This window comes from Zeugodacus cucurbitae, chromosome 5 (assembly GCF_028554725.1).
Source record: "Zeugodacus cucurbitae isolate PBARC_wt_2022May chromosome 5, idZeuCucr1.2, whole genome shotgun sequence".
Lineage (NCBI taxonomy): Eukaryota > Metazoa > Arthropoda > Insecta > Diptera > Tephritidae > Zeugodacus > Zeugodacus cucurbitae.
The window spans coordinates 43,436,463-43,462,525 of NC_071670.1; the positions used below are offsets into that span (position 1 = coordinate 43,436,463).

Sequence of the window (26,063 nt, forward strand, 5' to 3'; positions counted from 1 at the left end):
GTTTGCGTGTCGGTGTTTATGTAGGCAGGTGTGTGTGTCACTATGTGTATAATAAAATTTATTAATTTACTCCAAAGAAAAGAAAAATAATAATCAGAATTTCTTATAATTTGAAAATTTCTGCTTCGCTTATCTTTTTGTGTATACATTTTCAATATGTATGTATGTGTTTGTTGTTGTTGTTATATGTATGTTTGTATGTATGTATGTAATTATAAATGCTTACAAAATTATACAATAAAAGGTACACACTTAAAATACGCGTACATAATATGTAGTTACTACACTCAACACTGGCAGTGGAGTACTAAAAAAAAGTGGGCATATACAAAACAAAAAAAAAAAAAATAAAAACAAAAAATTAAAAAAAGTAATATATTTATATTATATATATCATTATTATTATTAAAATAATTAATAAAAAAAATCGACTGTGGCCGAAATAAAGCCAAATAGTTTTTCTAACGAGTATTTCTGTTTTTTTTTTTGCTCTTCTTTTCATACACTTGTCTTCAAGTCAAACTACAAATAACAAATAGTGTAAAAGTATTAAATCATAAAAAAAGTTAAAATCTTTTTCATTAGATTTTTCTTGTTTTTTCCAATTTTTTGCATTTTTTTTTTAATTTTTGTCTTAAAACAATCCAAGCGTGGAGCATCTAATTGCAGTGAGGTTAACAGTTGTGTTCTGCACTTTCCTTTTGTTATCATATTTTGCTCTCTTCTCTTTATGGTTTGTCGCTCACACACACCGGGATTTATTTCATCACACAGACGCTCACAGTTTTTACAATTTTACAGTATGGTGCCGGGTTTGCGCAACGGCAGACGCCTTCTTTGTGTTAGTAGTCCCAAGCCGCGTGCTTGTTGTTTTGTTGTCGTTTCGGCTTCATCGGCAGCTTCATCCTTGGCGCTGTCAGCATTTTCGGCAGCAGGCGCATCAGCGGAAGCGGCTGCTGGTGCACTTTCCTCTTCCGTTTTCGATTCTTCGGCAGCGGTGGCATTGTCCTCCTCAGCGGGCGCTTCTACGTTGGGAGAGGGGGTGGTGGAATAGAGGGAATGTAATTGGTTAGTACAATTCCAATGCATGTTAAAGTGTTGGGGAATTGAGTATTGAAGTTTGGGTACTTTAAATTTTTTTCCCTGATTTACAGTCATATATGTCGTTCGGGGGGTCCGAAGTTGATATAATGGATATATGGGACATATAAGAAAGTCTGGACCGATCTCTTTTAAGGCTCGTACCATATTATGTTCAAAGGTATATAATTCAACTTAATTTTAAAGACATTTGATCTATTGACCAATATACATACAGACAACCGGAAGAAAGATCTCATGATATACGTTACATGGGACTTAGGAGAAGGTATGAACCGATTTCGACCACTTTGGAACGAACATTGTGTCATGTGGGAAGTAATATTTGAGCTAAGCTTAATTTCGATACCTCTACTGATATGTGAGAATCTGCAGTAAGGTCAAAGAAGGGGTCTAAAACAGGGTTATATGGGACGTAGTCCTGGTTGTCCTCGGATTTTAGTCATCTTCAAACTATACTAAGAGAACACTATGAAAATAATAATCAATAAATTTGGTCCAAATCGTTCGAGTAATTAAGAAGATATAGAATTTATGGGAAATATGGGATGTGTCACGCCCTATGTCTAAATTTTGGTTGGGTTCATAAATAGATACAATATATCAATCTTCATACCAATTTCTGTGTTCCTGGCTTTATTTTCTCATGAGTTAGCTCACTTGTAGAAGTTTTAAGGAAATACCGTTAGATGGTAAAATGCCCTTTTTTGTTAGTTTACACCCTAAAGCGTTCAGGACTAAGGGACAGTCCATTAAAAAATTGCAGTTTCTTAGCTTAGTCATGAGTTACTTGACTGCCATATTTATGTAATCCTAAAACCCTGATAACAAACCCTTCTTTCTCTCCTCTGACTACTCACCCGTGGTGGAGTGTCCCAGCTGTAGACGGCGCTTAGCCAACAATGGATTGACTTTACGTGGCGCCACTGGCGCTGGTGCCGCCTTTGGTTTGGCGTTCTCAGTCTTATGCAATTGTGGACGCGTCTTCAGACGATTCAGTCCATGGCTGGCAGCGGGCTTAGCTTCCGCCTCGCCGGCCTTCTCAGCGCCTTCCTCGCCATTTTCGTCACCCTTCACATCGTTATGATGACTGCTATCGGCTGCTGAGTCATCAGCTGCTGGCGCTTCAGTGGTGCGTGCCAGTTTGCCACGTGGCAACAAACGATTGGCACCTGGTCGTGCGAAGCGTGATGCTGGTTTCGCTGGTGCTGGTGCGGGTTTCTCTTCGGCGGCACTAGCGGCTGCCTCCTCTTCCTTGTGCTCCCCTTCGGCGGCGGCTGGTTTGGCTGTGGTGGTGCGACTGCGACCACGCAGACCACCCAATTGTGGACGTCCACCGCGCACGCTGCGTGCTGTTGTGCTAGATACAGGTGCTTCCTCGTTGGCTTCCTCAGCATCGGCGCTGGCTGGTTTCTCGGTGGTTGTTGTGCTGCGCAGGTTGAAGCGATTGCGTGCTGTGTGCGTGTGGAAATATGCATTGTGAGTTAGTGGAAACTGCGTGTAAAATAAATAATAATATAAACTTACGTCGGCCACGTCCAAAACCAGAGCTCACAGGTTTAACTTCTTTAGGTGCGGCTACTTCTTCCTCCTCTTCGGCAGCTGGTGCTGGTGCGGCAGTGGTAGTGCGTGCGCCGGGACGTGCGCGTCCACCGATCGATGGACGTGAGAAGCGGTCTATCATAATAAAAGAGATTGTTTGTATGGTAGCCATTCATAGCACTCATCCAAAGTTCAACACTTACTCTTGCCTGTTTTTGGCGCCTCCGATGCGGGTGCTTCTGTTGTGGTTGTGGTGCTTGCTTCGCTCTTGCCACCCTTGTTCAACTTGAAACGATTACGTCCAGCCGAGTTCAAACCGGCGCGCTTGCCACCAAACAAAGATGGTGCTGGTGTGGTTGTTGTGGTCGTTGTAGTTGTGGTAGTTGCCTCTGTTGTGGTGGTTGTGGTTGTAGTCGTCGTTGAGCTGGGCTCCTCATCAACCAAAGTGGTCAAACCTTCATCATCGGGATTTGTGGTATCTGGCAGCACGGTGGTCACGTCGATATCAGCATCGGTGGTCATATCCATGTTGAAGTTCTCATTCTGCAAAATCGCATATAAATCTAAAGCGGCCTTTTCCATCGACAAGGTGGTCTGTTCGACTTCCTCATCTTCGACATCTTTAACGGTAACACTCTCTTCATCACTGCCAATGGTTGGCTGACGGCGTTGTTTCTCCTCGGCTTCCTTCTTCTCAGCGGCCGCTGCTGCAGCTGCTTGCTCTTGTTCAATGGCAATAGCCGATTTCGTCTCAGTATCGCTATTACGTATGCCTTTCACTTGTTTCTCGTCAGTGTTGAAAGTTGCGCTGTCAACCAGTTCCAAGCTGGGGCGCTTCACGCTGATCTTCTTCTTCTCAGCGGCATTCTCAAGCGAATCTAAAGCGGGCGTTGGCTGTGCATCCGCATTCTTGCCACGACTGGGGAAACGTGTATTGGCTGGCAGACGTTCGGCCTCGACATCGTCAGCACTGCTGTCAGCAATGCTCGATGAGCGTCCCTTCGCCTTTTTGCTGTCGATACTGTTGCTAGCTGGCGCAGCTGTGGTGCGTTCAATGTTGCTGTAACGTGATTTGCCACGTTCACTTGAATCGGCCTTAGCTGGCGCTTCCGCTGGTTTGGCATCTTCTTCATCTTCATAGTAGTATACATATTCGTATTCGTAGTCTTGTCCATTTGGTCCCTTTTTGATTTCAATGCGTGATTTCTTGTTATTCTCTGTACCGGCGGTATCCAAGTTAATGTACTGATCAACAAAGCTACCAATGCTATCGTCATCGAGTGCAGCTTTACTTATTGGCGCCGCTGTCGTCAATACCGCTGTGCTACGCTCCTCTTCCTCCTTTTGCTTGCGTGCCGCATCGATCTCGGCTTTAATTTGTTCCAACTCCTCCTTCTCGATGGCACGTTTCGCCTCGATACTCTTCATGACATCCTCATTGATGAGCGCACTCAAAACGGGATTCAATTCGGGGCGTTCCTTGGTCGGCAATAAATTCATGGTGCCCAATTCTGTTTCGGGCAGGAAAGAATGTCTGGGTACTTTATGTGATGTCTCGAATTCGCTTTCATCCGGACGTTTATGTGAAGTTTCGAATTGTATTTCGCCCGGCAGCTGTTCGATGGAGTTCTGCGCCGTGGCCAGCAGCGCAAGACAGCATATTAATTGACTGCAAGGACAAAGGAAACGCATGTAATTAAATATTTCACTTTTGACCAGACGGCATTCAAAATGTGCAAATTTGCATAATCGCGTTGAAGGACGAATAAATTAGCCGTAGTAATGACGATAGCTGGCAAAGTATGGTGATGGTAAAGTGAGTGCCAATAAGAGATGGCGCAAATTGGCAAACCGGTTGGAGACATAATACTTAACTTGTAACATTTTATGTATGCATGTGGGTATGCCTGCAGTCTTGTACATCAAGTTTTAGTTATTATTGGTTAATGTGTCTAAAGAATGCTGTAAGTCGTCTGTCGCATGACTGGTTGCTATTTCATTATGTCTTTGCATAAGAGAATACAAGTATTTATTAACGACAGAAAGTGAAGGTGTACGGTGAGTTGCCCAGTAGGAAATTGATTACTGACCAAGAGTTTGCCGGACAGTAGGAAAAGTGTTAATTTCATTTAGTTCATAAAAATATATATTTCTGAGTAAGAGCTTTTTATAAGGCCGAGTTTATATCTATCAAAAACTAATAATGCAGACAGGTTCTCTTTTAAATGTTTTTGTGATTATTTCATAAGAAAGATTACATCTAACTGAGAGACTTTATTGTCATATAGGAGACGACAAAGCGTTCGAGTTCTCATCCATCAAGTACTATTTGGTGTGCTTTATGGGTTTTGTGAGTTCAATATTTCACCCTTTTTTTCAAAATTTAAGAAAGCAAATGCCACATAATAATCGTCATTTCTATATTTATGTTCATAGTAATAAAAGCAAGGACTTCACAAAGTGTCTAACGCTGGATACCGCTGTCAGCATCTCAATGATGATATTTTCTACTTGCTTATAGCGTTTTCACACAGCCAAATTAATTGATCAATCAAAATTTTTGTTAAGAAACCCTTTTTTCCCCTTCATACCTTCGGCTACTCGATAATCGATCAGCTGTTACATATTTTTGTTTTTGCTTTTCATAAGAAGATGGTAAGTTTCATCAGCTGATTGCTATTTTTAGCAGCGACATCTACCATCGAATACAGTCGATTAAAATGCAATCAAAAATTAATGTATATTTTTATTCCGATCTTAATCAGCGTTTTAAGCGAGCAGAGGCTGGTTTAATATTCGACACTCGATTCAAACCACTAAAAGAAATTGAAACCTTTAGCGTCTAATAGATCCATTCATGTGCACTTGAACTCCAAGTATTTCGTGTTTATTCAAGTCCTTTCCTGTTGACTTATTTAATAAACAAGGTTTTGGAGTTTGCTCCACTAGGAGGCTCTAAGACATGTTCCATTGAAATCCAAGTTCAATAAGGGTTTAGTGAGCTTCATAATACTATATTCAAATAAGTGAAACAGATAGATGTTAAGAGGGAAGATTAGACTATTCTTGCTACATCTGGAAACCTTTTACATGTCATTTTCTTGAGTCTATATTCCTGATATTGAGAAAAAATAATTGTTTATACGATTATTATGGGCTAATTTGCTATAAGCATTTCTAGATTTAGTGATTTAGTGCTTTAAGATCTTAAGTCGTGTAAGGGCACCTGACTACCTAATATATTAAACTAAAAATTGGCGAACATATTGCATGAACTATGTTCTATATACCGAAATTACGAAATAGGAAAGACAAGAAAGGATGATCTGTCGATGGTTCAAATAGTGTTGTAGAAGCGGAGAGCGTAGTTTAATGTTAAATGGAGACCTCCACGGAATGATGATCGGTAAAGATTGTTTTCTCGAAGTTATCCAAAACAAAATTAGACTTTATTATTAAACGATAGTGGAGCTTCAGAAGATATATAAAGTTATTGGCAAAGTAATGCCATGGTAACATAACCTATCACATGCCTTCAAAGCAAAGGAAAGTAGTTGCAATACGGATCCTTTAATAACTTAGGCTGACGAAGTCCTTAAGTATATAGAGTAAAATATGGATTTTTCGTGGATGCAAATGATATTGGATATTGAGGAACAGTAGGGACCAACAAGACAAACTCTCATCAAACTCTTCAGTTATATTTTACTCAGTAGCACTCGGGGTCTGCGATAGAAATACTTACTGAAATATTTATGATTTTTTTTATGTTTAAAACGGGGAAGATTGAGAGTTTATAGACCGATAGAGCTCTATGAAGTTTATATCTGTATGAAATGAGTTCAACTTGTGATAACGGAGAAAGAGAGAGAGAGAGACATGATCTGTGCTCGAGAGACCAAGAGAGAGAAGAGTAGATTATTTTAATTTGTGAAAATTTTGTGAAACCGGGTAACCTCTGTAAGCGAGAAAGGGATTAATACATAATTTGAGAGATTGAGGGACGGATGCAATCTATAATTATAAGATCGATATAAAGATTCTTCATTTGATATACCGAAATAATAACACTTCCTCATCACATTCACTCTGATTCATTCAGAATAGTCATCACATCGAACAAAGCAACGCATCAGCCATAAAATATCTGAACACTTCACATAAATTGAATGTCCTACCTGGCTAATAACGCCACAAACAGCCGTACATGTGATAAATTCCATTTATAATAATTTATGTGAAGATGTAAATAAGTTTGTACGCGCGCAAATAAATCACAATCGACTTGGCGTTGTAGTAGCCACCTCCTACCGGTATGTGCCAGCAACAGTGCGGTGCGCATGCGCAAATGTGCCGCGATACAGTTACCTAGCCGCATTACAAGCACACATACACCTATATATATATATACAGTTGGGTGCATAAAAAGTCGTTTACTGCACATGCATCGCTTAGTTCAATGAGCGGCAGATGCTTTACCAACCAAGCCCAACAAATAACAACAACAGCATAGCATAAACAGGCGATATAGCGGACAGACACGCCAGAGATAATCATGCACAACGAACCATCGAACAATGCGCCAATAAGGCGAACCGATGCGAATCGCTGAGGTCGAACTCGCTTGGCTGATGCGATATGCCAGCAAATCTTAAGAAATAAATAAAGATGGTTGTATGTGTGTGTGTCTGTGTGTGTGCTTGACTACATATGTTAGTCAGGCCACCTTTTGCATGCATTTTTATTATAATTTGTTGTTTTTATATTTTAATGTTTTTGTTTTTGTGTTGTTGCTTATTGAAATACCAAAGGTATGCCGTTGTTGTATATAGATGGCAACCAAGCAAAGCTCAAGGCAAACTGCCAAGATGCTTAAGCTGGCAGTTCGAGCCAAGTCAGCACAATTTACTTATTTTGCTGTTACAAATACTTGTCTCTGTGTATGTGTGTATTAGTAGCGATGTAAATCGCCTGTAATATATGGTCATATGCATGTGTGGTTGTGTGTGCACATGGACCAGTTTCAGAAGGCAAAGTTTTTTTTTATTGTGCGCGCAAAATCAGCAGCGAAAGTGCGCTGAAAAGTGAAGTGTGTAAAACAGACCGGGAACTTGTTTCTCAAATACTCTATTTCTCATTATGCGCCCAAAGACGGCAATAGCGGCGAGCAATAGCAATCTATTTTCAATATTGCGGTGTACTTACAGACACACACACACAAACACACACACCCTCATATCTTTGTTGCCCACCGCGGCAGCCGAAGTGTGGTAAACCGGTTAGTCGTTCATTTGGTTGTCAACTATTTTTACCGCTGTTGCCGCTGCTGCTGCTGCCACTACTGCCTCTACTGCTGCTGCCGCTACGCGGATACTTGAAATGTGGCAGTAATAGCTACGTTGTAATAGCTGTATGTGTGTAGCAATGTAACAGCAGCCGCTGCTATCCAGTCAGCATTTTGGGAATCAAATATAGATAAAGCTTATTTAGAGTTCCGTAGGGAAGCCGTGAATGTTGTGTGGAACATGTAGCGTATACTTGATATGTGGAGAGAATATTTTGATAATGGCAGATCGCAGTCGAAAAGGAGAGGTCTAGCGAAGATCAGATGATACCCATATGACTAATTTACTAAACTGAGAAAACTGTGAGCTTATCACAGAAGATGAACATCTCAACCAAAGTACAAATGACATTTCGTGATAAAGAGATGTCGGAGCTCAAGCATATTTTCGTAGAAAAGGTGATGAAGGACTGCAGATTTTTTCAATTTATTAAACTGAGAAGGTAGAGAGCCCAGCGCAGAAGACGATGAAATGCAATCAATCCATCAAAAGCAATAGAAATACATATCAAGAGCTGAAGACACCGAAGGTAACAAAGTTAAGAATCTAAAATATGAACAAATTCCTATAACATTATGGACAAATATTAAGAACTAAACTTTCTTCGGATTCGGGATCTTAACGCTTTAACAAAGTTAACTTAAAATGTATATACAATTTTGTCGATGGAAGAGACCGAACTGCCTTGTAAGTGACTAAAACATAGGAAGCTCATGTAGAATTATCATTACTGAGAACGAATCGATATCTTCAGCGTTTTCTGAGACTACCGTCGTGTGTTTCTCTATGACTTCATACAAAATTGTTAAATGGCCAACAAGGAATGCTTGACTTACTTTGCTGATTTTAAGTGTTTGCTTTATCATTTCTCATAGAAGACCACATTTTTGGAAAAAGGCTTCATTCCGGGCAATATTTATTTCCATGCACTTTCTTTTACATAAACTTAAGGGTTCCCTCAAGGAGATGCTCCAAGAATGGATCGTGATTTCAGGAACACATTTGCATTAAGGATTATAGTTACTCCTGACTAAGGTCCAAAACAAAGGCGTGTATGAAATGGGATTGATCTCGTGCTGAGTTAGGTTAGCTTAGGATAGGTTAAAGACCGGACCCCTGTGTCACAGCAGATCCCACTTTGGACAGCTGAAATCGCCAGTCCTTTGTGATGCTGAAATCACATCAAAACGGTTTCCCGAAACCCTCAAGTAACGACAAACCTTTTATGAATTTGTTGACGACAAAACGCTTTAAGACTTTTAGACTCTCCGAAGATCGTTCTGCCAAGATGTTTCAGCAGTATATTAGCGAAAGCATGACAATGAAGCAGAAAGTGTCTCGATGTCTCAATCTCACCTACTTCCAAGCAGCTTTTGCAAATTTCATTCGACAGGATACTTAGTGTATCGAGTAAGAACTCCAAAGTACAAAGTTTGAACACCACAATAGAGAGTATATATCTAAAACCCACCAGATATAACGAATAGATCATTCCAAGTTCCACAAGAAATGCAGTTCAGTTATATCGGGTTTCAGCTTGATACTGAGAGAATATTTAGATATATTAAGAGGAAAGGACTTGTAGAGTAAAAAGGAATGACTTTCGTGATGGTGAGGCCTTGGTAGATTTCGATTTTTAAGGGATCGTTAGCTTGCTGTCTGACTGAAAACTGCACTATATAATTGTCAGAATCCAAGAATTGTGCCACAAAAAGTCGTAAAAGTTAGTTCTTGTTCTTCATCAAGTATTTGTTCGAAATTAGTGGATTAAATTACCTAACATCAAAAAATGTCTTTATCATGAAATTCAACATTGACTTTAGCTGAGTGTTCGAGTGTAATAAAATATTATTATTAAGTAATTAATGTTCAAATGTTCACTGGGTAACACATTCAGCGTTGCAAAGCACCGGTGCACCCTTTCGCTGAAGTAAAAAGAGATTTGAAAAAAAAAAAACATTAGCTGGTATAGTTACTCATACAAACTGTAATGCCAGTATGTATGTATGTAATGCACAATAAAAGGAGCAAAAGCGCCTCACGAAATTAACCCATTTCAATGTGCAGTTGTTTTTACGAGTTCAACAATGGCGCAACGCAGCGCTGCCCACTACACAGCCACAAATAGCGACAGCAGCAGCAGAATGGTAGTGGCAGGCAGCACGCCGTACGCCAAAGGCAAGCAAGCGCTTTACTTTACTCCGGTTATGGTTGTTATCGCACACTGGTTATTACTCGATATTATGGAATACTCGTCGTATACATTGATTGCTAGGAAAATGGGGCAGTGCAATGCTGCGCGACGCAATGAAGCGTAGCCGTAATGTAAGACTCCACAGCGGAGGGTAGTGGGAGGCAGGCAGGTGACAAGCGATTGGATTGGATTGGAAAAAGTAAGTTGTGTGTGTGTGTGTGTGTGTGTGTGTGTGCGGCGCTGAGTGCCTTAGCCCAAGCAGCACAATTACTCAGTTGCAGGCGGTTAACTGCTTGCTGTTGTTGTTGTTGTTTTATGTAAGTATATGTGTGTTTGCGTGTGTTTGCGGCGCGAACGTAATCGCAATCGTATTGATATTTATGGCCTTTTTATTTCTGTTTATCATTCGCGCAGTCTTTTTCCCCGTACAATAAATATATTTTTGCTGGCAATTTTGCTATTGTTTTTGTTTTCTTATTATTATTATATATTTGTTGTTGTTGTTTTTGCTTTAATTTTTTTATTACAACTGTTAGTTAGCTGCTGAAAAAAATGTAGCTGTAAAGGTAGACAACTTCAACTTTCTGAAGCAACTCGTAGACGGGCAACAAAAAAATGGAAACAAATATATATAAAAACAACAACAACTTGTAGAGCTACAACAACGTACTACAACATGTTGTTCAGCAAAGAGCCACAAGCGTTTTGCAGCAAAATGCAAATGTAAGCAGTGAGTGAGTTGTTGTTTTTTATAAAAGTTGTTGTTGTTGTTTTTGTTGTGGTTGCTGTTGTTGTTGTTAAAGGCTGAAAGTGCAAGTGATTGCGGAATAAACAAAGTGGTCGGCATTTACATATGCATACATATACATATGTATATATATATATATATATCGCGCCTCATGGATGCATTTGATAGTCACTCACTCACTCACGCGCTGCTGTGTTTAGTTGGCGTAGATAGAAAAAAAAACAACAACAATTGTAAATTACCAGTAATAACAGCAAAAGGTGTATAAAATATATAAATTTAAATATTTTCCAACGCGACGGCATAAGTGCGCAGACACGTTTTTAGCGCTACATTCCACGTATTATAATTGTTGTTGTTATTTTTTCATATTTATATTTTTAATATTTTTGCAAAAGCACATGTGTGAGTGTGTATGCGTATTGGCCTGAAGAAGGGTTTCACCACAAAACTACATGGCTCTGCGCTTATGCTCATGCATAGTTAAGCAGTTTATTCATAGTTGAAGGGTAAAGTTGAGTTGCTGTAAGCAGCATGCAACTGATTCGGTTCATTTTATAATTGGAAAAAATAATAAGAGAATCACGAAAAAAAGAAAAAAAAAACAGAAAAAAGCAGCAAACACTTAACCTTCAACGCGTTTTTTTGCGCTTATTCCATTTGACCGCGCGCTGGCAGCGTATACATATGTATGTGTGTTTTTGTGCAGAAATTAAATGATTAAATTAATGTCAGTGACTCACGAGTATTTTTTTTTGGAATTTTTTTACATTTTTTTCGCATTTTTTTTTTATTTTTTTTGCTTTATTTAATGCATTTTAATTTTGGTCAATTGTCGAATCTACAATAGTGCGCATACTTAATTTGGCTAAATGAAATAACACCTTGATTTATTTGTGGCAACTTAAAATAGCGTTGCGCTACAATTGTAGTAATCAACGAAATGCTTTGAATTCGGTGGTTAATAAGTCAAGGAGGTTCATAAAAAATCAGTAAAGGCATTTTTTGTTTTTGTTTGCCTTTAGTTTGATATATTTAATGCATCATTTTTGAAATTCGAGAGTAGTCTTAGAGTACTATTCTTCATCTTTATTGGATACATTTTTCCAATTGAAATTTCAGATAACTGTACCTTAGTTCACATATTTATGAGAACAACACCTCTGTCTGTTTGTTTCTTTTTTGTGTAAACAGGCATTTGATCGGTTCAATGTTTAGATTTTATTAATTTTTATACACAATCCATGTCTAAAGCGTTTTTAGACAGCCAAATTGATTGATCAATTAAAATTTTTATTGATCAACCCTTTTTTACGTTTTATACTGCCGGCTACTCGATAACCTATCAGCTGTTATATATTTTTGTTTTTGCTTTTCACAAGAAGTTGGTAAGTTTCATCAGCTGATTGACATTTTTAGCAGCGACATCTACCGTAGCTTTGTTTTATAAAAAAATTGAACCATTCGCAGACAAAGAACGTGTATTTTACGTCTTTGTCGCAGAGTTGTATTTGATTTTCAAGTCGATTAAAATTCAATTAAAAATAAACGTAGACTTATTTTGGTTGGTAAATCGATCTTAACAAGCGTTTTAATCGAGCAGAGGGCGGTTAATTGATATTAGTTCCTGTCTAAAAACGCTATTAGACTCGCCTATATACCAAAAACTTGCTTTGCCTTGGTTGACTCTACTCATACCGATACTAATCCTATGCTTCAAATACTCACTTCCTCAAATCAGTCATTTGGATACACTTCGGAGAATAAAAAACAGTCGATTATGCAATGTCTCCACAGTCATTATTAAGCCGTTCATTCAATATACTATCATTTTCCTATAGCAGATTGCTGTTGTTTGCCTCATGCTAAAGAATATACCTTTCTTCCTCTCGTTAGTTGTCATAATAAATATTAATTCTCAGTGGCAATTTCCAAATTGCCATTCTTTAACGAATTCGTAGTAGATATTGTTATCTGATTATCTCATAGAATTTGTGATAGTCTTAAAGCGCTTCTTTGCGATCCATACTTAGGAGTCTTCTGGCATCACAAAAGAGTGAGACTTTAACTGTCCAAGTGGAATCCATTTAACCTAACTTATCTGATTAATAGTAGAACTAAAATATTTCGTTTCTGAATCTATATTAATTACATATATAAATGGAGTCTGGAGGAGGAGTAGGATTTCTGAACTCTTACTTAGAGAATGAATATAGACTCTTGATCCAGCCAAGGGTGTACTTTTCGTATTACTATGAAAGCAATAAATCAGAAGAAAATTCTTATCCTCTCCTCTTGATGTGCCGTCTTACTTTGAAAGCGGTCATAATACATTTACTATCTAACAAAATTAAATATTATCCGTACTTGTAATACTATACTATATACTACCAGAGTGATAGATGAATAGGTCATATGAAACATACAACAAATTTTCGATGCTTTCAGTGAGTGTTGATACAAGATTTGGGCATATAAGGTCCTCTAGTGTCTGTTGTCGAATACTCTAGAACCTACTTAAATTCATATCTATCCTCCTCCACTAAAAGTAGACATTAGTGGTTTTTGGACTTAAAAGAAAGTGTAATGATTTGTGTTCTGACGAAGTGATGGTCTTTTGCAGTTTATCTATTTTCTTATTAGAATGGATTTATGTGGCCCCGATAGATGGCGCTAGAGTCAATTTATTATTTGAGTATGAATAACTCAACTATGATGAATTACTTCTATAAGTGGAGGAACCACAAACTTTCGTAGTTTAATATTTCAGAGACCAATAATGAAAAATATCACTCAACGAACAGATAAATCGAAAAGAGGAACGAATTTGTTGATTTGCGGGTCATATTTAGTGAAAAGGAGGAGGAAAAAGTACATAACATTATATATATATAAGATTATTCTTCCCAAAAAATTAAATTCTAAATATTTACAATATTTTTTAAAGATTTTTTTTCATTTTTATTTTTTTTTTAATTTTTTTTTTTTAATACTTTTTTTACTAAATTTAAACATAAACACATTCTAATTCGTATGCCCAAAAAATTGCTTTTATTTTTTCTTTTTTATTCATTTCCACATACAAAAATATAAATAGTTTTTCATCGATTTTCTATTACGAAATTGCAATTTCATGCTAGAATAAAGCTATTTCCCACTTTTTGTCAAACTAATATCGCGCAATCCGTGCTTCAGGCAAATGTGTGAAAATCTCACAAAAAACGGTGATTTGTAAACTACTGCAAAGTGCAATCATAATATTTGAGTATGAGCTCATAAGCTGCAGATTGTGGTTGAAAGCAAAGCATAGAAAAGCAAAAAAAAAAAAAAAAAACACAACAATAAACACATTTGCGCTGCAACAACAACAACAACAAATATTTGTAATCATAAACATTTTCCATTTAGCGCTTGTTAATTGACGGTGCATTTTTTTCAAATTTTTTTTTTTGGTGGAATTTGTTGGGGTTTTTTGTTGTTGTTTTTTAATGTTTTTATTATTATTTTTTTGTTTTTTTTTTTTCGTGTATGTGTTATTATTGTTGTATTTTTTATTTTTATAATATTTTTTTTTTTAATTTTGTTGTTATTGTTTGATTATTTTTTGTTATTGTTGTTTTATATTTTGTTTTTCGTTATTTTTGTTGTTTTAATTGCAGCTGTAATCTCTTTGATGTGCTTTGTGCTTTTTGTTTATTTTTTGCTTTTAAATGATTTTTTATTACATGATTTTCTATGTTTTATTGCTGCTGCTGCTGTTGTTGTTGTTGTTTGTGTTGCGCATCAGTTTAAATGAAAAATTCGGAAGCTTGCTTATCTCTATTAGACAAACATATGCAACAATAACACACGTGTCTAACATAAATGGGTGAGTTGGCGGGAAGCTGCGCTTGAGCGGATTATAATAAATTATATAATTGCTTGCATGTGTTTGTGTGTGTGTGTGGGCGCTTGCCACTGCACTTTATTACTCAATAATCATGATGTGAGCATAAATGTACAAATTTATGTACCGCTCGTTTGTTGTATATTAGAAATGTTGTTGCTTTATTTTATATATACACAGATTTACCGTTTCCTTTTTTTTTTTGGGCGAAACCAAATGGTTAAAATATAACATTCATGCTCAGTTAAACAAGTAATTTGCACGAAATTAACCAAATGCAGTCGTAATTTATGATTCAGCATGCAGACATGAGCACACAAACACTCACACCTTAGCATACATATAAACACCAAACACTCATTGTTAGGCTTTACAGTTGGCATGTGTCTGTGTATGTGACTTGGAAATTCACAATTATGTGGGAATAAACGCACCCATAATTCATGCATTTTTCACCCGGTGCAAACACCCGCGCTTCAATGCGCACACACTGACTTCAACATACATATATATACACACACACATACATACATATATATATATACGATCGTATCCGCACGTACGTGCACCGTTGCCTGTCTCGGTGTTTGTCTGCAAAACGAGTTTCTTTAAGCAGTCAGTTTATTTGTTGTAAAAAAAACAAGCAGAAATGCATTGAGAAAGACACTGAGTGATGGTGTTGAAGGCAAACTTGATGGAAAAAATGAAATGCATTCTTGATGACTACAAAATAGTTGCTTTGAAAGGCATGCATTTACATACATACCATAAGCATTTATGTGCACATAACGGTACATTTACATTTGATATGCAACATTTGCTTTGTGTTTAAAATATTAATTTTAATTTAATTTTCTTGTATAATGCCAAGAATTTATTAAGCACCTTTGTTGTTGCTGCAGAAGTGTTATTAAAGAAATATTTAATAGATTTTAAGTCTACTTTGAAAAGAAAATATTTTATATTGAGATAGAGCTTTTAGATGTAAATCTTTCAAATATAGTTTTAGCCAAAATGCATCGAATAAGGTTGATTAAAACAAGATTTGGACATTGATGACTATAAAGATTTTTGTTGTTAAGATAGACAAACCTCCCCTTTAGTGATTAGAAATCAAAGGTTGTGTTCGGTTTTGCTTTAAAGAGCAATACAAATTCGGCTTTTTAACGGTTTGAATCCTGGAAGGAGAGTTTTTGCATCAATATGTTTAAGAAGCTGATTAAGGGGTTATGTGGGATTCAGAGGGTATTTTTAATTTTTTTTTTAAATATATGAATTTAAATTATATATTTTATTTAAACAATTCAGCGTATCAAAGATACGTGTTTAAGCAGTATGTTTATTTAAAAATTCCGAAAACTCAGCCGTTGGCATCTCATATCCCAAAAGGTGTCCAAAAACAATGTCTTGCGGTGGACATCATAACGCATGATTGGTTCATCTAAAACCAATAAACCAAAAATATTTCGGTAGTACATGGGTAAATCTAGTTAATGAACGAACGAAAAAAGAAAATATTGAAATTTGAATTTTTGACAAAATTTTAACCAAAAAACTCACTTTTTTGTTCAAATTTTCGGCATAAATTGCATAAATATTGGTATAATAACGACACAAAAAATCCTTCGTTCATTAACTAAATAATGTTATTCCGAAGATGTGTGCAAAATTTGAACAAAATCGCTTCAAAACTTTTTGAGTTATCGTGTCCACCGACTTGAAAAATTGAGTTTTAAGATAAATGCGTTTAAATAAAGTTTTAAATTGGAGTTGACGTGACCTGGTGGGCAGAACTTCGAAAGAGTATATCTCTTAGAATATTACTCGGATTGATGTGATATTTTTGGATAATATTTTCAACATATTGCACTATTTAATAAGACAATACATTTTTTTTTTTGAAATTTTGAAACCCCCTAGATATGCGGGAACTTATTGTATTCAGGAGATATATGTTGTAATTCGGTGTCATGTTCGAAAAAGTAGGAATTTAAATTTCTATAGCTATTATTCAGAAAGTAATTGTACAAAGATTAAATTTGTTTCATAAAATCTTCAGCCCTTCCTCAATGATGAATGTTGTTTTAACTCCAAGTTATAATTTATTGGAAGGAACTCTATTGATTTGGGTTGTGTATGCAGAGCGCTGTATGAGACATGGATCGTCTAGGATAGTCATATGGCGTTGCAAATCTTTAGTCTTTCACATCCGTCATTTGTGATATAAAAATATGATAAAAAAATATATGTTTCATCTTAGAAATCATATAACTATTGACCCTGAACTGTCTATTTAAATGTGTGTATTTTTTTGGCGGGTTAGAACAGCTCTCTGGAGGAGGTTACAACTTTTGGCGGTAAAAGGTAATATTTTGCTACCAATCATTATATATATGGTCTTATAAATATATTTTTTGACAATTTTTTGTAAATTTTTAGTTAGAAGAAATCGTTGGATTGATGTTCAGCCCTTTTAGCCCTTTTATTGTTTTAGTGATCATTTTTTGGAGAACACAAGCAATTGCGGGCTTGAGTTCGTGAATCACATGTAGAAAACTGAGAGCAATTGTACTGGAAAATCTTTCAGTTACCATTAGGCTCTCAAAAATAAGTCTTCTTGCAGAATCTTGTGTAATTTTAGATATTTCAGAACACGAATATCCACTCTATATAACTCAATAGCAATTACCTTCTGATTTGATATTAACAATTGTCATTGACATGACATTGGCTTGAAAGTAATGTTTCTTGAAAGTAATAAGGGTTTGTACAGAAATCAAATTGGTATACTTAAGGGAGTCAAAGGACCAGTAATTCTTAACTAATTTGTGCAAATTTGATTTTGCAATTGCAAATAGCACTCACTAAAGCTTCAAACAGTTCTCAATAACTGAATATATATACAGTGCAACCTCTCTTGAAGTGACACTCACATTCGAACGATTTTTATCCGTCCAAGAGAGGTGTACCTCTAAGATAGGGTCATTTGTTTTAAAAATTTAACTTGATGCATGAAAACATGTCCCCTCAAGGGAAGTATCTATCTAATGATGAATGTGTCCGTTGGAAAAGGTTTCTCTGTATATATTTCTATATACTAAACCGCCGTATTTTTATGAGTTCTTAACTTAATTTTTAGTTTTGAACAATTTTGGAATTGTAATAAGGATGTATTTAAATTATAGTCTCTTTTTCATTATTTCAACAAGAATATGTTCAAAATTAATATAAGTATGTTAATTTAGTTAAATTGTAAAGATAAATATTTTACTTTTTTTTAATTTGAAATAAAAAATATTTATTTTTTATATATATTTTTTAATATTTGTTATTTTATTGTTTTCTTTTATCTTTTTTGTAAAATGTTTTGTTTTAAAATTTTTTTAGTTCATTTCTATTTCTATTTTTTTATTTTTATTTTTATTTTTAGCTTTTTTAAAATTTTCAATTGAAATCTTATTATAATTTCCTTTTGAACTAAACTAATTAAAATTAATTTAATAAAAAAAGGCATAAATTTCATTAAAAATTCTCAGAATTCATCACAAAATGTACAAACATTTGTATTAAAAGTCAATGAAATCACTGTCACCTAGTGAGTATTTATATATGTACATTGGGTACATGCAAATGTCCAAATGAAAATGAAATCCTCACGCTATTATGCAATTTACCGTATCGCAGTGATGCAATTAAAGTTTCAAAATAATTTATTCAGTTCATACTTACATTTTAAGCAACATGTTTGCCTTTATTTTTTGATTTTGTTGTAATTTGTAGTTGTTGTTGTTGTAAATTTTGTGCACTGAATATTTGATAATGAATTCCTTTCGCTGATCAATATTCAATATACGTTTGAATGCGGGCCGCAATTAAATGAACACCTGCAGTTGCAAGTAAAATGAAATAGAAAATAATTTTTATTTTTTATTTTTATTGTTGTTGTTTTTTTGCTGTTGTTTTTGTATTTTGTTGCAAACAAAACATGTCAAACAACAACACACACGAGTTCATGCACACATTACGGTATTTAATGTTTGTTTTTTTTTTTATTTCTTCTTGCGAAATGTCTATTTGTCCGCTGAATGTATTGTTTAGCCGTCAAATATTTTGTTGAACAGTTTAGCGACTTTCACTTTTCACTCAAAAAAAAAAAATGGCAAAATACAAAAAAAAACAGTAAGCAATATTAAATTATAAATGCAAAAAATGTTTGCAGTGTTTTTTTTTTTAATTATATTATTTTGCAAATGTGCAGTTTTATTTTTCAGTTCGATTTGATTTTTCGCAGCCGCGCGCTCTTTTTTAATTACTATTATAAAAATTTGCGAAAACGATTTGTTGTTGTGCTTTGGTGTAGTTTGCATTTTAAATTTGTTGCGCACACGCCACACGTGTTGTTGTTGTTGTTGCAATTGCTGTGTAATTTTATTGCTAAATGGCGTTCAATAACTGTTAATTTGGTATTTAAAGCGCAAGTGTGTTTTTATGAGGGAAGCGAATGTCTTGTTTTTTATAAAGTTAAAAAAAATATAAATAAAAAAACTTAACAAAAAAATTGTAAATTTTAAATTTGGTTTTGAAAAAATTAATTTTTGAAAAAATAAAAAATATTAAAAAGCGTTAAAAAATGTGAATAAGTAAAATATAAAAATTTAAATACAAATTAACAAAAAAAACATTGAAAATTGGTTTTGGAAAATTTAAATTTTGAAAAAAAAAAAATTAAAAAGCGTTTAAAAATTTAAAAAATATTAATAAGTAAAATATTCGAAAATCATGGCACAAAAAAAATTCAAAATTTGTATGCAAAAAACGTTAAGAAATATAATATTAGAAAAAAAAATATATATGAAAACTGTACTGAAAAATTGCCAAAAATTAAAATTTGTGAAAAATTTTATTCCAAGGAAATTATAATTTTTTTAAGTAAATTTCTTTAAAAAAAAAATTATAAAAATTTTAAAATTATTTTTAAAAAATTTTGAAAAATATTTTATAACATTTCAATTATATTATTTCATTAATTTAAGTTTTCAAAATATAAAAAAAAAAAAAATATTTTTCTATTTAAATGTAAATTGTATTAAAAATTAAATGATTTTAAATTATTTTGTTTATTAAACTGTAAATTAATAATTAATGAAATTTAAAAAATAATAAATAATATATTATAATAAATAAAGTATTTTTTTTTTCATTAATATTCAGAAAATTTTTATTTTTTTGTAAATTTTTTTCAAATTTTTTAAAGAAATTTTATAAAAAAAAATATACTTTTAATGGGTTTATTTTTTTGGTAATTTTTTAAAAATTAAAAAAAAAAATTATTCAAATATTTTTAATATTTTGTGGTATAAACTTTTTATCCAACTAAAATCCACTTTTTAAGGAAAACAATTTTAAAAATTAAAAAAAAATTAAAATATAATATATTAAAAAATTTAAAAACAAGCAATTTAATTTGTTGTAAATCTTCACAAATTACTTTTTCAAAGACAAATTTTAAAACAAAAAAAATTTTATATGAAAAATTATAATTTTAGAAAGAAACTTTCACTAAAACATCGCATTTTCAAAAAAAAATTTGAAAAACACTTTTCACAAAAAAATATATCAAAATATCGCGTATCCAAACCGAGAATTTTCAAACTTGCAACACACACGAAAAAATAACGAAAAAAATTGCAAACACAAAGCACCAAAATCACAACACGTTCGCTTTGGGTGTAACTGCGTGTGGCTGCTGTTGTAGTTGTTGCCTGCGCCGCCACTGGACGTTATTGCATTCCAAGGTAACACACACTCAATAAAGTCTCAAAAAAAAAAAAATAGTTCGTTTTAAGCACAAGTAAAAAGCAAAAAAAAAAAATGTTTTTATCCAACTAACGGCAATGTAGCTGCGTGCAGATCGTACGCTATATGGACAGAATCTGACTGACTAGCGTTTTGGCAGGCGAACAGGCACTGGCACACTTCACGGTTATGCGCGCACTTAACAATCACTTTTGGTTTCGTTGCCAGCCGAGCAAGAAATGGCAAAATGATGAGCGAACACAGCGCTGAAGACTCGAGACTCAGCTAGCTAGCGCGACTAGACAATGGATGGCAGCAAGCAAAAAAAAAAAAACAGCAAGCAATAGCAAGAAAAAAATTTATAGACTATCGTCTTAATTGTAGAATGAAGACTTACTACGGCGGCGCACAGTGGCTAGCGGCAGTGGTGAACTGGCGTACTGAAGATTGAAGACTAAAATGTCTCAAGCGAACTGTAGGTTGTAGGCTGCCAGCCAGCCTGTTTGACTGTTGGCTGCTGCTGCTAGCTGGTTTGGCTGTCTGTCTGCTTGCTGCTCGCTGCTGTCGTTGGTGCCAATAACCAGTGCACAGCTGTTAAGTCAGCGACGGCGGCGGCGTACAGCGCAGTCAATGTGCGCGCATAAAGTAGAGAGGTGCGCGCAACTTGTTGTTGTTGCTTTCAAGCAAGCGTTCAAGAGACAAGAGTGTGCTGTTTGAGTTTTTTAGTGTTTGTGTGTAGCCATATGCGTGCAGAAGAAGGAAGTTGCCGTTAATGAGCGGGCGCGCGCGTCAATGAGTTGTGCGCAAGAGTTGAGCGGCAGAGCGCGCCAACGAGCGCCAACACTGCTGCGACTTCATACTGACTACTCGCGATCGATTTAAGGCGCGCCAATTACTCGCCACTAATACATTATGGCTTTTAACGCATAGCTGTTTACTATTAATTCAACTATTTTCAAAACTGCAACGACGGCGACGACGCGCGCGCGCGCTCGACGCTGCCGGTTATGCGGTCATAAAAAGCAGCAGGCAACAATGTCATTGGAGTTTGAAGCTACCGATTGACTGTTTGATATTGAATTAAAGTGTGCTTTATGAGCTGGCAAAAAACATTTCACACTCGCACATAGATATATATATAAATGTAGATAAATTTTTCATAAATATGATATGAGAGTAAGTGTGTTGTGGCAAAAAATTTGCTTGGAAATTCCCCCGTGTACTTAAAATAGAAGCTTTTATCACATTTTTTCGCTCAAAACATATAAACGCGCGCTTCTGCCTGTGCCATGTGGTAGCCAACAGCGCTGCGCGTACAAAAGACTTAAGCAACGAACTCGCCAAATTGCAATCAAGCGCGAATGACAAGCGGTGACGGTGATCGACCAAACGCGACAATTGCCTATTTGCGCACAACAACAAAAGACTGAAGCAGCAAACTTGCATTGTCAACACACACATATGAGAAGGCAGCTGTTGCAAGCAGCGCTCGAGTATTATATATATATATAATATATATATATGTATATATATATATATACGTGTATAAAGAAAGGGAATTTAATGGCAAGCCATGAAAAACGAAAAATGCAAACAAAAAGCAGCAAACATACAGACAAACATATATGTAGTATATATATATATATATGTATATACAGATATATCCATATAATAAGCTTCATGCCGACGAGCATGCGCTCAGCCAATATTTATCAACTTAAATGAAAGCAAACACAAACTATGAGTGCGCGAAAAATAGCAGTGGTAAGACGATGAAGAAGAAGAAGCAGTAGAAGAAAAAACTGAAGAAGCTGAAGCTGCGGTTTCATTGCAAAGAAAATGTAAATAAAATATGTAAACAAGCGCGCGATATTGCAACAGCGGCACGAGTGCGCTTTACTACAAACATACATACATACATATTTATATATATAAATATATATATTATTTATATGCCAACATGGTTGTTTTCAGACTGAGTCTAAGGCCACGCACTGCTGGCTGATGCCTGGCTGGCTGACTGTCTTGTCTGCATTTCAGTTCAAAAATGGCAAAGTTTAATTGCTATTGTGGCACTTTAACATTGTACAGCGGCAGCGGTGGCCACTCTCAGCTGTTGTTGGAAAGTGCTGGCTGGCTCAGCGCGGTCAGTTTTTGTCAAATGAAAAACGAAAATTTCATGAACGCGTTTTGGGATTTTGGGATTTGTGCGACGCTTGGAAGTGACATAAATCAATGGCTTAAAGCGCTAACATTCAAATGTCAAGCGATTATATTTCAATAAATAACTTAAGATTTCAATTTTAAGCGTTGACTTGTTGTTTTAACGCACTAACAACTATTGCGGTGACAACTGTCGTTGATCTCAGAAATTGCTGGTTTTTTTTGTGAAAATTGTAGTTTTGATTTGGTTTGAAATTTAAAATATTTGCCTACTTGACATTCACAAATACTGTTTGGTTACTTTTGAGCTTTTACAATTATCTCTATTTGTTGTAAATATTTATATTCAACTGTAAAAAGTTCACCAAAATTAATCCACTTCTAATTAATAATTTCGAATTACACATGTGTTGACTGTGAGACATTCAAAGTCAAAAATATAAATTTGATATAACTCTAAGCTTCATTATACTTTATTTGTCAAAGATAGAGGATAATCTCATATACTGCCTATAAAAAATACCAAAAAAAAGTTGAAACTATAGAAATGTTGTTTATGCGTATTTAGAGCCTGAAGACCCTGTGTACAGGAACACTTTAGTAAACACATCCAAAAATTAAAGTTCTGCAGGAAATGATTATATTTACTTTACTACTTCCAGGCTAAAGATTTAATTTTTGTTGTTTATTTTTACCTAAACTGGAGTCAGGTGACACCATGGTCGAATTTTTACTATTTTTTAAGGAAGAAGTAGGAACAAAGATTAGGAACAAAACATTGCACAAATACTGTATTTCTAGTGTAGCATAGCCAGTATAAAAATCACCGAAAACAGACTATAACATTTCAGGGCCCCAGTAATCGGATATGTAGATCTCAGAACTTTTGTATAATTCTTGTATCGAGAATATCGTTAAACCTCTCAGATATACAATAAAATTTTTTTTCTTAAAAAAACACCGAAATCGTACTTTAACTTTTCAGGGCCCCAGTAATGTGGACCTCAGAGCCTTTGTCTAATTTTTTTTTTCTATCAAAAATATCAGTGAACCTATCAGATATTCAATAGACAATCAAAGGAGATGTGTTTCTTCTAATAGTGTGCCGCTGTGCCAAAAATGTGCAAAATCGGACCAATATTTCCTCTAGCCCCCATATACCGGATAAACAATATTCGGATTTTCAAACTTACGAGGACTTTATACCGCATATATTGGTTAATATGTGAGATATCTTAGCAAAATTTAGTGATCGTATAAGCTTGAATATACTATAGCTTGGTGCTGAAAATGAGTGAAATCAGTCCAGGAATTATTATATATATATATATGTATATATATATAGTATAATGATTTTCGTTATACTAGTGAATGTATGGCGAATATTCGGAACGATGGGTGTATAATCTTAATGACTTGAATAAATGAATTGCTAGAGTATATAAGTTTCGGTTACACCAGGCCTTGCTTATTTTCCTTCCAATATTACCATTAAAGCAATTTTTAATGAATAATGCTTTTTTTTCTATAAAATTTCTTTCGCCTAATATACATATCTTTCTCGTGAGTACTTTTCCTCATGATAATGCTATCCCTTTTTAGTAATTTTTATTATTTTTTATCATAATTTCATTCAGTTTATCTATATTGGTATTTTTGTGCAGAACTGAATGTCTTAGGTTAGTACATTGCTTAGTAATTAAGATCCTGCTCTAAGATGTAGAGAATTCAAAATCATACAATAACTACAAGCTGTTCCCAAGATAAAGAAAAACGTACTTCGTTTATTGATTCATGACATTTTTATGGTTCCATGTGTATGGTTTATTGGTCTAAACCAAAAATTGAATTACAACAACAGCAGTCCAATAGCTGAAAACAATATTCGTCATTGATTGTGTTAATTATTGATTAAGGACTCATGATCTCTGTTGTATTATATTTGACCAAATCTTCAGGTGAACTTCGTGAATTACATATTTGAACTCTTCAACAGTACTCATTCACTATTATATGGACAGCTCATTCCTGACCAAATATTGGCATCTTAACTGAGATATCTCCAATCTCATGTACGACCCACCCTTCTATCGATATTATAAAAAATCTACTCTAATGAAAGAACAAAAATATTTTAAATTCAAACATTTTTTGGTCCCTCAATTTTTCCCTACCGACATGCTTCGCCGACTGCGAATCTGTATACTAGATATGTGAGTGCGCACCCTTGTTTTTAGTTTATTCGAATCATTTTTTTATTGTTGTTTTTGTTTTCGCTTTGACTTTTTGCGAATACTTTGAAGTACTTCGAGTGGCATTTAACACTGGAATTTCGCAGTCAGGAGTCGATGCCATCTCCACCACTTGATTGTCGGCTTCGGTAAGTGGTAAGCCAACAAACTCTTTAATGGCAGTCGGGCAAAAAGACAAAAAACAGAAAAAAAAAACAAATTAAAATAAAAAAGTAAATCACATGAGAAGGTAAAGTAATAATAAGAAGAAGAAAAAATTGAAAATAAAAGTTGCTCACTTTTATTTTCAACTTTATGCAGTTATAGACAGACTTTTAACAAAGGTTGCCAGCGTCGCTGTTGGTAACTGGCGTCGACGGCAGCGCTATGCAAGTGAGGTTGACTGCAGTGACTTTTGAAGACTGTTGCTGGTATTTATGCATGCAAGTTGGTGCAATATGAGGGCAGATACATATATGTATGTATATATATACTATATATTTATATATACTTGCATTCCTGCCGTTGCCAATGGTGATTTTGCTGTTGATGAGTTGCAGTTGAACTCCCCCAAATTTTGTTATGCAGACGTCATTGGTGTGGTAACCTTCTTTTTTAGTTAAAGCTGTATAATTTTGAACTGTATATATATGTAAACATATTGAGTATAAATATTCGCATTCTAGCATATATTTATATACATATATACACATTTAAATCTGTTGTTTTTGCTGATCTAACTGGTTAGCCAAACAGCTTGGCGAATAGTTTGCGGTTATGTTAGCGTAGAATGCTGCAAAATCAACAGTCGCTTTTGTTTTTATTTAATTGGTATCTGTTCAAAATTGTCAATAACCGTTAATTTGTATTAGTTCGGCTAAACATCGCGATGTGTTGAATTATGCGTGCCGAAAGTGTTGTAATTTGAATAATCACTGCTAATTAGTTGTGACAGTAAATACGACGGAAATTCACTGCTGGAAAAAGTGTTGATTATTAATATAAACTCATATCTCTCTGTTATGAGACTAATTAATGCAGTTCAAGTTGTTTCAAA

General features: G+C 34.9%; 1 protein-coding gene across 3 annotated transcripts; it reads right to left on the reverse strand.

Moving 5' to 3' along the window:
- Positions 1-37: 37 nt before the first annotated feature.
- On the reverse strand, positions 38-21,165 carry LOC105216005 (titin homolog). 3 transcript variants are annotated; one of them, XM_054230901.1, is made up of 6 exons: positions 21,010-21,165; positions 18,546-18,700; positions 2,847-4,312; positions 2,629-2,778; positions 1,962-2,555; positions 38-1,025 (listed from the first exon to the last, which is right to left on the reverse strand). In XM_054230901.1, exons 2-6 carry the CDS (start codon positions 18,557-18,559, stop codon positions 796-798), a joined length of 2,454 nt encoding a protein of 817 aa, XP_054086876.1. In that variant the 5' UTR covers positions 18,560-18,700; positions 21,010-21,165; the 3' UTR covers positions 38-795. The 3 variants fall into 3 exon arrangements, with proteins under 3 accessions (XP_054086876.1, XP_054086877.1, XP_054086875.1); XM_054230902.1 differs by lacking the exon at positions 21,010-21,165 and adding an exon at positions 20,759-20,906; XM_054230900.1 differs by lacking the exon at positions 21,010-21,165 and adding an exon at positions 20,707-20,869.
- Between the last annotated feature and the right edge of the window lie 4,898 nt (positions 21,166-26,063).

Bases quoted from the DNA above. Each gene is read 5' to 3' on its own strand.
- LOC105216005 (XM_054230901.1), bottom strand. The intron at 2,556-2,628 runs GTAAGTTTATAT...ACACGCACACAG, and splicing joins TGGTTTTGGACGTGGCCGAC to CACGCAATCGCTTCAACCTG. The intron at 1,026-1,961 runs GTGAGTAGTCAG...CTCCCAACGTAG, and splicing joins GCTGGGACACTCCACCACGG to AAGCGCCCGCTGAGGAGGAC.